This window comes from Lissotriton helveticus, chromosome 3_1 (genome assembly GCF_964261635.1).
Source record: "Lissotriton helveticus chromosome 3_1, aLisHel1.1, whole genome shotgun sequence".
Taxonomy (NCBI): Eukaryota; Metazoa; Chordata; class Amphibia; order Caudata; family Salamandridae; genus Lissotriton; species Lissotriton helveticus.
Window position 1 is genome coordinate 759,250,254 of NC_136061.1, and position 16,137 is coordinate 759,266,390.

At 41.9% G+C, this 16,137-nt stretch overlaps 1 protein-coding gene across 5 annotated transcripts in view; it reads left to right on the forward strand.

The window, feature by feature from the left end:
- Positions 1–16,137, forward strand: part of SBF2 (SET binding factor 2) — a 2,295,537-nt gene that overhangs the window by 1,764,671 nt on the left and 514,729 nt on the right. For all 5 annotated transcript variants that reach the window (XM_078680952.1, XM_078680953.1, XM_078680956.1 and 2 more), the window contains one exon: positions 15,941–16,116. In XM_078680952.1, the coding sequence (XP_078537078.1) occupies positions 15,941–16,116 (176 nt within the window). The remainder of the gene's footprint in view (positions 1–15,940; positions 16,117–16,137) is intronic.

Below are 16,137 nucleotides of genomic sequence, written 5' to 3' on the forward strand. Positions count from 1 at the left end.
AATTCTATGTCTAATAACTTTGGCGTTTGTGGACGGAATTGGCTGAAATTTTCAGGAAAATGGCACATTTTGTTTCTGAGCAGCCCTTGAAAATTTGGGGGGCGGTTCGTCCAGTGGGGGCCGAAAAAAAAGGGGGGTCCCAAAACGTGTTTTTAACATTGAGTTTTCCATAGGGCGGTTGGCCTCACTTTTAGCCCGAACGGCTGAATGGATTTGCACGAAACTTGGCAAAATTGTAGGGACTGGTAGCCCGATGTGCCTTTTGTAGGTCTCAATATATGTGCTCCAGTGGATTTTGAGAAATTAACGTTTAAAAAAAGATATATATCTGTAAGCGCGGACTGGGCAGCGCACTGGTTCGCGGACTTTTCGCGCAACGGAGCTTTGTGAAGCGAAGCTGATTGGTTCTCCGGCGTCTGTCAACATTCCAAACAGTCCGTAGCGGCCGCCATCTTGTCTCTCGGTAGGATCGAGAGACAAGAGGAGGTCAAAACAAAGGGGGAAATAACTATAAGGGGGCATAGTAGATCCTCGCTGACCCCCTAGGTTTGATGTGGAGGTTTTAAAAGGGCCCCGCGGGGCAAAAAATAATAATAATAATAATAATTGAACGGCTGAATGGATTTGCACGAAACTTGGCAAAATATTAGGGACTGGTAGCCCGATGTGCCTTTGCTAGGTCTCAATATATGTGCTCCAGTGGATTTTGAGAAATTAACGTTCAAAAAAAGATATATATCTGTAACAGCGCTCCGCTTCGCGTAACGGAGGTTTGCGAAGCTGATTGGTCATTCTGTCACTGGGCTATAGTTGGGCTACATCTGGCTGATATTTGGGCTACATTTGTTTTTTTGTGTGTCTGGCGGCCATCTTTGGGCTACATTGGGCTTCATTGGGCTACATTCGGCTAATTAGCAAATAGCTCATCGCAAACTAGGAATGGTAAAGAATCGCTATTTATTCCTTAAAGTTCGCTATTTAGGAAATGCAAAAAACTTTGATGATACATATGGCGGTTCATCTCTTACAAGATAAGAAGCATAGGGATACATTTATGATGACTGGCGCATCACCAGGGATGTGTTAGTCATTCTGTGCCGCTGTTCCGTCACCTATGGTGTGCTGCATTTACAATGCGGCGCATCATGGGGCAAAAACAGCACAGATGCGTGATGTATCTGTGCCGTAAAGGTAGCGCATTGCTGGAGTTGTATCGCAAGTGTGATGAAGCTCCAGCAAGGGTCGGGGGTGCCCCTGTCGCAGGGTTTCTGTTCTCACACAGAACTGTGGACAGAGGATTGGAACCTCGGCGAATTAGGGTGTCCCAAAACTCACGTTAGTAATCAAAAACTCCTTAGCAAGCTAGGTACAGTGTCACATTGGATATAACAAACTCTCAATGTTTAGACAATCCAGAATATGAACTTATAGTACCTCAGGATACGTGGAACTCATGAACAGTCGGTCGTTATAGATTTCTTAGAAACCAGAACATGGAGTTAAGAAGAACAGATGTGTATTTGAAATGTTTATTTACTAATGCCGTCTTCTCAGGCGTAGTACCTTAGATAATAAAAGTACACATATTATCAGTAGCAAAATTACCAGCATAGTTACTAGTACATAAAAAGTGAATGGTGATAGTATGTTAACATGCTGTAAATGAATAAGAGTTAGCAACACTTATAAGCAGCCGCGGGCCGTGGAGGGAGTTACGTTGAGGCAGGGAGGCGGGGAGGGGGAGAAGCAGGGTGGAGAATACAAGTACACATATTATCAGTAGCAAAATTACCAGCATAGTTACTAGTACATAAAAAGCGAATGGTGACAGTATGTTAACATGCTGTAAATGAATAAGAGTTAGCAACACTTATAAGCAGCCGCGGGCCGTGGAGGGAGTTACGGTGGGGCAGGGAGGCGGGGAGGGGGAGGGGCAAGGTAGAGAGGGCTCCACCCTGCTTCTCCCCCTCCCCGCCTCCCTGCTTCACCGTAACTCCCTCCACGGCCCGCGGCTGCTTATATCTCACCCTCCCTAATACACATATTATATTATTTGCTAAGAAGGTCTCTTTGTGTTGGTTTAGGGCGTGCCCATACTTTAGTGTCTTAGATTTGAAGGAATCACATCAGCATACACCAGCTCTCTCTTCATGTGAACCGCATCAACTGTTGTGTATGTGTGTTCGGCAAAGCAATATAAAACCCACCTCATGCCCAGAATTGGCAGAAGTTGCACTTATGTTATGAGTATGAAGTCGTGGAGATCAGACCTCATAACAATTCTGTATCGTGTTGTTCTTGAAACTTTAGCACTCGCTGTACAGATATAGTTTAACAAGTAAAGCAGATAGTAGACCAATAACATATTATTCTCATGTAAACCACGATGAACTACTAGGTGGAAAGCTAAAGCAACAACTAAGTGTCGTGTGCAGAAGTTGCAAAAAAGGAAAAATGGCGTTTAAACCGGTAATGAGCCCATCCTAACTTAACACGGTGTAAAGATATCCAGGACCTAGATGACACTTCCTCATGATCCGGAAACGAACTGAATAAGATAATAGAAGTGCCATTTCATGAGAGCAGATTGCAAGTTTATATGTGGACGGTCCGCAAGGTAAAGCATTAAAAACTAGGAAAATTTAATGCTAAAGAAAAATAAAACAGCCAAGTACTTTATCGAGTCTTAAGCCAATAGGCAAGGTAAATAATAAAAACTTGACAAATAAGTCAATGAATTGTCAATGAAATGCTAGTACTCAGCATATCAAACATGAAAAAGGTCTATGACATAACTGTGTATGCAAAATAAGCTGCAACAGCCTCCAATAGGAAGTCACCGTCTTCATCCGAAAACAGTTCAGCCATCCAATTTAAAAGCGGAAAAGAACATACGTGCTCTCCCAGCACCGGATCCTCTATCACCATCAGAGGACAGCTCGGTGGGTTTTCAAGAAAGCTCTGTTCCAAGAAAGACTGTGCTGCCGCCAGTAAATTCCAGGGACCAAGTAGTCCATGCATCAATGCCACAGCCATAATCCTTTCGCCAGGACAAATCAACTCGTGAGTAATGATAGGAGTCATCAGCTGATTAAAGTCGACGTCAGGAGAAACCGGTCCGCAGAGACACAAATCAATGGCCCAATCGAAATCACAGGTCAGGCAGTGAAATACAGGCTGGACACAGGTGAAGTAGGAGAACCGAAAAGATAATCCATATGCCGTGCTTAATATCGCCAACGGCATTGTGCCATAATATTCTAGCATGCGATTGCGGAACAGTGTCAGCAGCTGCAGGGTCGGAGGTTGCATAGGAGGGACATCCATATTTAAAAATGTAAAAAAGCACAAGAGCGTCCGCTGGTAATGCAAGTAAAAATGCCAATCCACGAACCAGAGTGCAGAAAATACAATGAAAGGGAGCAGGGATGACTCCAAAGATTTTCTCAAATGAAGTCACGAGACCACTGGTAACAACTTTAAAAAAGTGTGCCAGGGATTTTGTGGAGGATGCGTTAAAGATAGTCGGAAACATGTTGCTGAAATTGAAAGGCAAACCTGTGTACGGGTGTTCGCTATGTGAAGTACGAAAGTTTCACGGGCCGAACTCAAGGCCACCTCTCTCTGAGACAAAAGAGCTCTTATTCTTGCCATGCCGTTGAAACGTGTCCCAAGGTTGGTATTTGTGGCCAGATTGAAAACTCCCTATGTTCATGTGTGGGAGGAAATAGAACATTTCTGCAGCAAATAACCCGTTCACTTACTGTTACGATAAAAGGAATACTTTTAATTAACTCAGAACAATCTTCATTATTGAGCATCAAATAACTACCATTTTCCAACAACTTGAACGTGGGGATGATAGCAGGAACTGGCGTGCCTTGCAACACGCAAGCCATATTTGGTCGGTGTTTGTTGCATGAATCGTGTAACTGTATGTGCCTACACATTAGTGAATGATCTGGCGTCTCAGTGCATTCCTCTCCATTCAGATAAACTTCTTGATCATCTTTGAAACATCTGTATGTGTATGGAAGCGACCAGACCTCATGAACAAAAGCACTACCTAAAGGTTCATAACGACCTATTGGTATATATTTCATACAATTTGAAAACTTATATAAAGCAAAAGGCAGCGTTATTAAACCGTGGATAAGGCATGTTGCCAAAAAACCCGCAATCCTCTGCTGATGATGTCACTGAGCATGTCATGAATGATGTAATATGTGACATCATCAGCAGTGGATTATGGGTAATGGTATCTCTAGTTTACTCCCCTATAGCTGTCTTTCTTTTAACATAAGTGTTTGTTTCCTTCCCTTATACTTACTGTTTTTGGTTCGCTTCCAGTTAGCGTACCAGCGAGCGAACTAGGAAGCGAACTAAGAGAAATAGAGGTTGGCACAGTTCCAAATATTGTACCAATTTTTTAATAACGGGGAGGTAGTTCTGAAAAGAACTTTTTTTTTTATTTTTCTGAACATTTTTTTACTGTTTTTGAATTTTTCGGAACAGTTTTATATTTTTTGGGGTTTTTCTTGGAGGGGGCAATGAAAACGATTCATTGTAAAGGGCTCAACAGGAGCAACAAAACAAAAAAAAGAAGTATTTATTATTTTGGGCGTTTCGGACAAACTTGCATATGATAGTCAATAGCTCTGTTGATCAGAGTGATGCTTCTTTCTCCGTAGGAAATGAATCCATCGCAAAATACGCAGGTGTGTTTTACTTCACCAAATCTCATTTGTATATTTGGCACCATCTCCCTGCCCTCTGGTCCCGTTACTTCCGGTACAACAGATCTTCTGGCCATAATAGGGAGATTATCTAGGTCGTTCCGAAACTGTGCAGCACTGTAGTTGTTAGGATGCCACCTAGTCATATGGCGATGCATTGTGTAGTTTCCGAAACTGTATTTTTTGTCGGTCCCTCTGGACAGTCTATCTTGACATATAAGGCAAGTTACGTATCTTGCATTTACTTTTTTCTGACCTTTGGGAATTTTAAAAAATTGCCAAATGAAGTTTTCTTTCCGGTGAGACGTCCTGGGCTGCTCAGGCAAAAACTGCCTCTCTTCGTGCTCGTCCTCCTGTTCCTCTTCTTCTTCTTCTTGTTGAATTACAACTTCAGCAGGTGGTCCTCTCTTCCTTGGAGGCGGTGGAGGTGGTGGGGAAGCACCAGCTGAAGCTACTAAAGAAGCCATTGCTCAGTGATCACAAAGGGTCTTTCTCTCACAATGATGAAAGTCAGAGTGAGGAAAGAAGGAGGGATTTTCATCATTTGGGAAAAACAAGAGTTCTCAACCAATCAAAAGTGTTCATTTTAGATTATATGACCTAGTCTTACATCATTAGGAAACCAAAAGTGAAATGAACCAATGAAAAGTGTTATTACCAAGTCACATGACTTGCTGTGTTTACGTTAAGCGCTTTGCAGGGCCTCCCGGTTTGCTTCTAGAAACCTGCGCTTTGCGACTCGCTTCGCGTACCAGTTCGCTAACGTAGCACGTCATATGACGTATCACGCGACAACGTGAAACGTCATGCGGACGGGAGGCGTCACGATGTTGTTTTCTAACGCGGCACTTGCGGTAAAGAAACGTTTACCGGCTCGCGGTCTATTTCGCGGCATCAAGGTCAGCTAACGGGAAGCTTCCCGATTCGCGAAGCGGGAACGAAGAAAAAAAAATATTTTTAAAAAAAATTATTCATAAACATATAAAATATATTTTTGGATTTAAAGAAGAATACATTTTACAGCTACAGATATTAGCTGTTAAAAAACCAATGAAATTCACAGAAAAAACCATAGGTTATAGACCATATATAGTTAGGAATTAGCATTTACAAAACCTTGAAAATTCACTGAAAAAACCATAGGTTATAGACCATATATAGTTAGGAATTAGCATTTAAAAAACCTTATTTTACTCACACAAAACCATTGAAATTCCATATATAGTTAGTTGCACTAACTATATATCGCGCACCCGCAATCCACTGCTGATGATGTCACATATTACATCATTCATGACATGGTCAGTGACATCACTGATTACATCACTGATGACATCTCAAATGACATCACTGATGACATCACTGATGACAACATCCAGTGACTATGTTTCTGTAAAGTTAAAATATGTCTTACATATTGAAGAATGAGTGGATGTATAAGTGTCTGAATGAAGGTTTTAGTAGGTGCGTGATTGACTGTATGAGTGAGTGATTAAATGCGTCTTACTGAATGCACGGGTTAGTGACTAAACTGTCTGAAAGTGTGCATCAGTATGTCTGTTGTTGTGCAAGCTGCTGCATGTGTTGATCAGTAGCTATATAAGTAGCTATATGGGTTATTGATTGGTTGCACAAGTATTTGTATGGGAGACTGAGTGTGTGTATGGCTGGCTGGGAGGTGTGTGACTCTGTGCAGATCAATGTGTACTTGTATCAGTGATTCTATAAGAGAGTAACTATGTGTTAGTATATGTTTCAAAAATGTAAGGTGTTCTGTGTTTAACTGTATAGATGAGAAAATGGAAGTGTGATTGATTCTTTTCAGGACTGACTAGGTGTGTGAGTAACTCCATGGATGAGTGGCAGAGTGTCAGTGTCTGTATAGGTGTATGAGTGCATATGATAGTGTTGTAAAGATGAGTGATTGTATGTATGAATGATTGTATGAGTGAATGTGTGTGTAGACATAGGAATCAGTGAGTGCGTATGTAGTAACTAGTATTGGTGTGTCAATGGTTTCAAAAATGATACTCTCTATTTAACACTGGGTGTAACGGAGGTTATATTACAGTGTGAGGAGATGCATTGTATTATGACATGAATGATATCATCAGTGATGTGATCATTGATGTCAAGTGAGATGTCATCAGTGATGTCATTTGAGATGTCATCAGTGATGTCATCAGTGATGTCATTTGAGATGTCATCAGTGATGTAATCAGTGATGTCACTGACCATGTCATGAATGATGTAATATGTGACATCATCAGCAGTGGATTGCGGGTGCGCGATATATAGTTAGTGCAACTAACTATATATGGAATTTCAATGGTTTTGTGTGAGTAAAATAAGGTTTTTTAAATGCTAATTCCTAACTATATATGGTCTATAACCTATGGTTTTTTCAGTGAATTTTCAAGGTTTTGTAAATGCTAATTCCTAACTATATATGGTCTATAACCTATGGTTTTTTCTGTGAATATATATATAGATAGATAGATAGATAGATATACACGCGCACACATTTTTACACCCTGGTGTATTTATACTTGCTCCCTCTTATATTTTATTGCTCCCTTGCTCCCTCCCACATTATATTTAAAACTGCTGAATCACCTATTAAGGCTCCCACTACCTGGTGTAAGAATAATCTACATTCCGCAGGTCAACACAATAAAATGGAGATTTATTAAGGAGATTGTTAGATTGGAAGGCTTCCACAACCTGTTTTTTTTTAATTTCTTTATTGAGTTTTAAACGTTTTAATGCAAGCAGGGGACAGCACATGAATAACAGAAAGTTCATTACAAAAATAATTCATAAAGAGAGAAAGAGACAATTCCATAGACCATAGTAAAAAAAAAGCATTGTCCAATAACCAAAACATTGCCTAAAAAGAAAAATAAATTTAACATTGTCCTGGAACCTGAGCAAAATAAATCAATTAAGGGTCCCCTGAATCCACTGCCCTAAAGGCGCCCAAAGCTTTGCACCAAGCATTCTTTTTTTCTGACCCCTAGTCCTCTATACGGCCCTTTCCATATTGTAGGTGGCTAACAAACGGGCTCTCCAAGTGAAAAAGGAGGGGGGGATCTGGATTGATCCACTCTTGAGTGATACAAGCCCTCAATATTGCCATGGAAATAAAAAGAAAGTTTCTCTGTCCTTCAGGGAGTTCAAGAGAAGATACCCCAATTAACACTAATTCTCCTGACAGGACAATTGTGGGACCACATAGTAATGTGAGAAAGGTCAGAATTTCGGATAAGAATGAAGACAGCCGAGCACAAGTAAAGAACATATGAAGTGCATCGGCTGCAAACAGTCCACATCTACTGCAAGATGTGCCTACAGTGGTCCCCCATTTACTGATTTTTAAAGTTGAGTAATATAAGTCAAATAAGGCCATGTAATGCTGGGTGCGAGCTCTGCCAGTAATTAATATAGTATTGGCCAATGTTATAGATTCTTGTAACTGAATATCGTCAATACCCAATTTTTCACCCCAACTCCTTTGATGAAAGTCAATATCATCTGGAAATGAAGCCATAAATAAATTATAATAATAGCCTATAGTTTTTTTAGTAAACATACTGCCGATGATTCAGAAAAGGGGGTGGTGATGAACAGAGTGTCTGAATTAAGCAGACCACTCTTACCCAGTCCAAAGATCAGGGCTTGATCCATCACCGTTATTTATCTCACTGCCCCATCCCAGCTCAGAACCGCCGATGAGCAGAATTCTCCGGAGCCCAGATCGATCTTGTGGTCGTAAAGTATTAAAGAAGCTATGTATCTGAACATACTTAAAGTAATCATTGCCAGTTAAGTTATATTTGTTCACTAGTTCCGAAAAAGCGATTAACTGATCATTCTGCCAAAGATCACCAACACAGAAAATTCCAGAGTTACGCCACCTAGTCATTACATGATCCTGAAAAACTGAAGGAAAAGTGATAACGGATGTGAAAGGGGTATACAGCGAGATTTTCTCAATCCCCATTTGGCGTTTGATTATCCTCCAGACTCCATACGCAGCTTTCAAAATCTTAAACTTTGTTTGTTTTTAAATAACTAGACTCTATAATTTTTAGAAAGCTTCCTTGACACTCCACCCCCATTGCAAATTCAAAAATTGAGGGTGAATGGCTAAATGGAATTCTCGCTCTCCCGCCAATTATCAGCGGTGAAATGAACTGTAGGACAGAGGCAAGATAATAATACAAAAAATGAGGGATACCCCACCCACCCCTAGTCTTAGGAAGCATCATTTTCTTATACGCTCTGCGCTGGCGTTTATACCCCCACAGGAATCTAGCTGCCATCCTTTCTAATTGTTTGAAATAACTGAGCGGGAATTCTAATGGAATTGTCCTAAACATGTATATAAACTTTGGCAGAATCAACATTTTTAGAACATTACACCTACCAAATAAAGATGGATTAAGGTGATCAATGCGTTCTAACGATGAATTTGCTTTTTTCAAGACCGCATTCATATTAAGTTCTGGAATAGGCGAGACTGGGACCGTAATATTAATGGCCAAATAGGTCGCTACTGAGACTATGTTTAGTTGTGATGGAGGGTTCTGACCTACAAATAGAATTTGGGTTTTCTGTATATTTAGTTTGTAACCCGAGAAGGCACCAAATTGAGTCGCTAGATCTTGAATTATTGGTATTGCCCCTTGAATATCTGTTGTCATCACTACTATGAGGTCCGCGTATGCAAGAGCTCTATAGCTAGTGGCGGCTACATGGACTGGCATTATGTCCTCTGCATGATTCAGTTTGTTAAGAAAAATATCAATATATAAGGCGAAGAGGAGCGGTGAGGACGGACATCCCTGTCGAGTGCCTTGGCAAATACTGAAAGGAAGAGATTTCTTCCTACCAATTTTAATACAGGAAGAAGGGGCCTCATAAAGTGCTTTTAGAGCTACAATCATCTTAGGACCAAAGCCCTTTAGCATGAGTAGATCCCAGAGATATGGCCAGGCCACCCTGTCGAATGCCTTTTCGGCATCCAAAAGGGTGATTCCAAGATCTATATTTGACCCTGGAGCCCAATCCATTAACGCGATCACCCGTCTAACATGATCAGCCGTATCCCTATTGTGGATAAACCCATGTTGCAAATGCGAGACGATTGAGGAGATAATTCCTGAGAGTCGAGAGGCTAATATTTTTGAGAAAATCTTGCTATCAGCATTGATAGGGGGAAATCGGTCTATATGAGGCTGGGTGGAGAGGCGGTTTCTCTTTTTTAAGAAAAGCCATAATAGTCGACTGTCGCCAAGAAGACGGTGCTGACCCTTTCTGTGCTTATTTATTTATTTATTTAAGAAGCTTATAAAGCGCGCGGCTACCTCCAGCGGGGGTGTCCCGGCGCTAAGATTACAGGTTTAACACAAGAGAGGGTTGCAGAGAAGCTCTTAATCAAAGTTTGGTAAACAGCCAGGTTTTTAGTTTGCGTCGGAAGACTGGCTCAGACTCAATGAACCTAAGGTCCAGAGGAAGGCTGTTCCAGAGCTTGGCTGCTGTAACGGTGAATGTTCTGCCACCACTACGGGTAAGTCTAAATCTGGGGACCTTCAGTAAGCGAAGGCTGTTTGATCTCAGATGTCTTACTGAAGAAGATATCTTGAGTCTTTTGCTCAAATAGGCCGGGCCAGTTCCATGAATTGCCCGGAAGGCAAGGATCAAGATTTTGAAATCAATACGTCGGGCTATAGGACATGTAAGCAGTAAATCATGTTTTAACACCTGACGGAAAGTTCTGTAGAACTCAAGAGGGATTCCATCCGGTCCCATGGGCTTGCCAACAGCAAGAGAAAGAATAGCCAGGTCTATTTCTTCCCATGTGATATCTTCATCTAATGTAGCTGCTTGTGTAGATGATAGCTTCAGGATATTGTCATTGCCAATGAAATTTAAGATAGAATAAAATGCATATGATATCACCTCCTCAGCATATAGGTTGCTATAGAACAACCGGAAAACCTCCAAACTTTCATCAGGTTGATCATGGATTTGTCCCAAGTCATCCTGTATTTTATTTATAGAATTAAATGCCTCTTTTTGCCTGATTTTTTTAGCCAAGAGATGACCTGAATTTTCCCCAACCTCATACAGCTGTGATCTGAAAACTGAAACCTGCTCTGCAAGCGTAGAAGCAAAGATCTCATATAGCCTGGATTTATGTATGGAAAGGGTAGCTTTGATATTCTCAGTGTCTTGTGAGGTATTAATAGCTGTAGCTAGTTTTGCTTCCAATCCTGTACTTCCTTATAGTAAGTTGTTAACTTATCCCGATACTTTCTTTGCTTATTAATTGAAAAAGAGAGGGTCTCCCCCGCACCCCCGATTTGAACGCATCCCATACAATTTGGGTGGAAGCAGACCCTCGATTAATCTCAAAAAATTCCTTGATCCACTTCCCCATATACTCAATATAGCATGAATCTGCTAAAAGTTTCCGTTTGAATGACCATGCAGATACGTAAGCTAGAGACCCAGAGTCTGTTTTAATCTCTATTACTATGGGGTTATGGTCAGAAATTATTTTTGGAAAAATCTCATAATTACACTTAGATATCAGACAGGAGGATATAGAAAAGTAATCAAACCGGACACATTTTTGGTGGGGCGTGGAGAAAAAGGTATAGCCTGATAAAGACGTTCTTTTGACAAAACCTACTTCATATAGCCCAAATTCAGATACCAAGCCACGTAATGCTATGTAAGTTTTTTTTCTCAACCCAGTATAAGGCGAATCAGACCGGATATCAAAATTTCCTTCAAGATGAATATTTAAATCACCACAAAAAATAAGAGGCGAAGGCCAGCCTGCTAATTCTACACTTAACAAATTTAAAACCTCTGGGTCGTCTGAGTTTGGGCCATAGATAGAACAAACAGTCCAGGAAATACCGTCTATAGAGATTTCGATTATTACCCATCGACCAAACTGATCTGATTTGCAACATTTCAAGCTACCCTGTCCTCTTCTACTGAGAATTGCAACCCCCTTAGTAGTACTACCCTGACGGGTGGATCCCAATACTTGCATACCTAAGTCATTCAGCCACCCTCTGTCATTCCATGTCAGATGAGTTTCCTGTATACATAGGAGATCTATCCTCATACTCTGGATTATTTGTGCGCAAATTCCTCTTTTCTTCTTATTATTGAGTCCGCAAACGTTCCAGGAACACACTCTGAGTTTACCCATCAAAGCATAATAAGTGATACATCGACAATAGCTCACAAACTAACATGTTCTCTAATTTATGATTTAGAATTTCCGACCAATAAATGACTTGAAAAAAAGACTTCATAATTACTGTCTCTCTTAAGACTGAAAGAGCTACCCCTGCTTGCCCCACCACCATACCCCCCCTACCCCCCCCTTTCGAAACCCACCCACAAAAGGCACAGGAACTGAAAAGTCCCTGAAAGTGATGGCCAGAGAAGCATTGTGGGTCTCACCATTCGCTTCCCATCTCATAATATATCAGTCTATAAGGCACTATTGTGAGATTGAAGAGCTGAACATCCAAACTCTAACACGTTTTTAGAAACAGATCCTTTCAAAAAAGAAGAAAAAAGGAGAAAAAAACATATAGCATAAATAAGAGAGGCTTAATGCAGCCAACCAAACAAATCATAACTCATAATTACTGTAGTTCATTATTCAATATTCCAAAGGTTTTTAAGAAGTTCAGCATAGACTCCTCATAGTCGTACATCACAGAAGTAAAGTTAGAGTTAGAGAGACTCTAATAACTCCTTCGCAGCTTTCTCGGTGTTTAAAAAGTATGTTCTTTCCTTGTGTATAACTTTGAGCTTTGAAGGGTTAAGGAGAAAGGCCTGGGATCCCTTAGCTTGAAAGGATGGAATCAATTGACGAAACTGCCGGCGCTGTTGAACCGTGGCATGGCAGTAGTCCGGACGAACGAAGAATTCCAGACCTTTCCCCCTTCGTTTCCGATCTGGACGAGCCAAGTCATACAGAGCCTCTCGAGCTAGGGAGTTATTTAGACTAATCAAAATAGCTCTAGGCATATTGTTTGAGGCAGCCCTGGCATGCTTCTGTTGAAATGGAAACCTATGAGCCCTTTGGATCTCGGTCTCCCACTGCCACTGGGAGAGCTCGGGAAATGCTTCTGTAAAGAGCTCGATGACAAATTGCCTAACGTTGGGCCCCTCACTGGATTCTGGAATTCCAAGGATTCGTAAATTATTACGCCTAGACCTATTCTCTAAGTCAATCAACTTCCAGTTGACATCTTCCCTTAATGTATCCAAAGAAGAGAGTTGAGATTTTTGTTCGACTATAACATCTTCGATTGCCGATATTCTGCCTTCAGCTTCCAGAACTGTAGCTGAAGTTTCGTTGCATGTTTTCACCACACGCCGGAGGTTATTTTGAAGCCTCCGCATTGTCCCTTGCGTACGTAAATTCTCCATTTTAGTTTCCTCACGATGTTGGAGCATGACCTGGTATAGCATACTTAACGTAACCTCAGGTAGTTGAAATTGATCCCCCAGAGTTGCTGCTGTAGATACTGCTGCAGTCATCAGTATTGGGGAGGCTTGAACATTGCCATTAGCTGAGTTCAAAGAGACACTCCTTCCTGCGGCTACCGGAGCCTTACGCACAGTATTCTCTTCTGCCCCCACTCCATTCTAGCTGAGATAGGTATTTCGTTATCACCGTCCTCTTCAGTTATTGAATCCTGACCTTCCTGCAGCGAGGTAGTTAGACTTAAATCGTCCCTCCATTCCTCCTCTCCGTCCAGGCTCCCCAGCTCCAAGGCGTTGGAAAGATCAGACATCGAGTAGAAATTACCAGCAGAATCAACTGATTCTGTGTCCACGATAGCCTCCGGTGGTATCTGATCATACGTGTGATCAGAGACTAAGGGAACCGGGGGGAAGCGGGGGGAGAGACCGTCCTTGCTGTGAATCAACTGACTACCCTGGGAGATACCTTCCACCTGAGCTGGTAACAGAGTCATTGCCGGAGCCTGTGCAGATAAATCAGAAGGACTATAACCTCATTACATCCCCCATTGTTATTATCCCCGCTAATAGCTTCAACAGTGTTAAAGACAGTGCTCTGAGTGATATTCCTGCCATTGACGGCGTCTTGCCCGGTAATCACAGAGCTTGCAGTAGTCAAGTTCTTCTTTTTAAACATACCAGGGATTATTGGAGTTGCTCCTGAACTACAACTCCCAGCTTTCACCTTTGATGTTTTCTGTTTAGTGAGAGGTAAAACCTTACCAGTCTCTAACAACTCAAAAGGCTCGGTGGAGGTTGTAGTAGTTGAGTTCATTCCGGCATTCTGGAGTGATTCTGCTACCCGTAATGGGTCTACTGTCCCTTTTCCATCCATAGCCGGTGTTGCAGTTGCCGCCATACCAGATACCGCAGTTGCAGTTGCCGCGGTCACCGCTCGTGTCTTTGGCTTGGACACCTTAGAAACAGGAGCTGTATTGGGGTTTTTTGGAGCCATTTCTGAAAGTACAACTTCCGCAGAATTGCACTGCACAAGACACTGCCCACGATTCAGGCAGAGCGGATGCAGGTTGAAGCCCAGCCCCGTCAGCCGGACCGGATCAACGGCCACAGAACGCCAAAGCAAACGAAGAAGCCGATGGTGACAGCTGTACAAATCCAGCCGCATATCAGAGGGACCACAGTATCCACTATTTTCCCAGTACAGATATCACTAATCCAGCAGAAAATCGGTCACGGAGACGGTGGGAAGCGATACATTGGTGAGCACGGTTCAGCTGCTCCCTCGGATGCGGCACGCATCCGCCATCTTGCCTCTCATATAGTCCACAACCTGTAACAGCAATATCTCTCTGTATGTCAGTCTTTCCCTATAGAGACTGTAGTTTCCAAAAGAGGTGAACACTGATCTCTTCAAAGAGTACATTATTTGTCATTAATAAGCCTATGAGCTCCCAGCACCTATGTGCAGGGACCAGTCAAAATACTTTACTTTCTCCCTCCCCATGTGGAGTACAAGATCTCAGATCAGCTTCCACAATGGACTTGGTAAGTCTTGAGATTGTGCATGCCCTCTCTGCCCATAAAAAAGAAGAAGCTTAAGAGAAGACAACAAAATAGTAGAGACTAGGCTTCTGTCTCAGTAATCGCTTTTTGAAGGAATCATCTGGTTGTAAAGCAGTCACTCAATGAATGTGCTGGTTGTTGGTGGTTTGAGAACTACCTAGGGAGGCAGGCGTCATATGGGGGTTCTGTGCATCTTAGCATTCACCTAGGTTTCGTTCATCATGTAGCATCCAGTCTTGGATCAAGCATCAGTTGTCATTACTTTCAACACGGTCTAGCGTTTGCTGTGGCTGCTTATTATTTAGACCTGGTGTGTTTAGGACAGTGTATCCGATGTATAAAGCAATGAAGTCCAACTTTCCTGCCTTTTGTGGTATGAAATCTCTCGGCAGGAAGTAGGGGGCACATGCTTTACGGAGTAGCAACCTCTAAAATCTTTTTCTATGTTACTTTGTAGTCCTGTTTATTGAGGGTAAATCTGCTCTCTGTCTTGCCACATCGCAAATCCTTCTTATGCTCTTTCAAAAATGTATGTGAGAACTGCCCTATGGTGTTATTGGGTGTACCTAGTTATGCACTATGTAATGCACTATGTATGAAATTCAGATGGTCACATTGCTGAAGTTTCTGCTGCCCAAATATCTTTATATCATCATCAGCTGTTTAATCGTCATCCCATCCTTCACTTACATCTTTGCAAGGTGGTCATGTGACCAGCTGACCAAGCTTCTTTGGTAGACCAGGATGGCTACTGAGATCGTTAGTAATTTGATGTCAACACTGAACTGCTCCTGTGCTATTGATATGTTGTTGCGCCCCGTTAGCCTCCTCTGATGCTCATTGGTGCCTGGAGTGTGCTACATACGATCACAGACTGACTAAATGCATTTTGGGATGAACGCACTATGTGCATTTAGTATTGGCTGTCCTCTCCCAAACGTTTCAGACACAATTGGTCTAAACTGTAAATTCCTGAATCATCGATAATGTTGTCTTCCAAAGCTGTCCTAAATCGCGTTCTAATGCTATACCAATATTGCTGCCTATTTACTTGTTAGTTTTTATTTGCATCATTTCCTGATGTCTCTCTACGTTGATGCGTTTTGATACAGTTAATCAAGGTTGCATTTGACGGCGAAGTCAGTCCTGAGATGGTGGATGTTTTTAAGAAACAGCTAATGAAGTTCCGCTACCCGCTGTCTATCTTCAGTACGTTTGCTTTTGCTGCTGGGCAGGCAGCCCCACCAATAATCTTACCAAAGCCGAAGGAAAAGAACACGTCTTTTCGGTAAGAGCTTTCGTCTGGTTT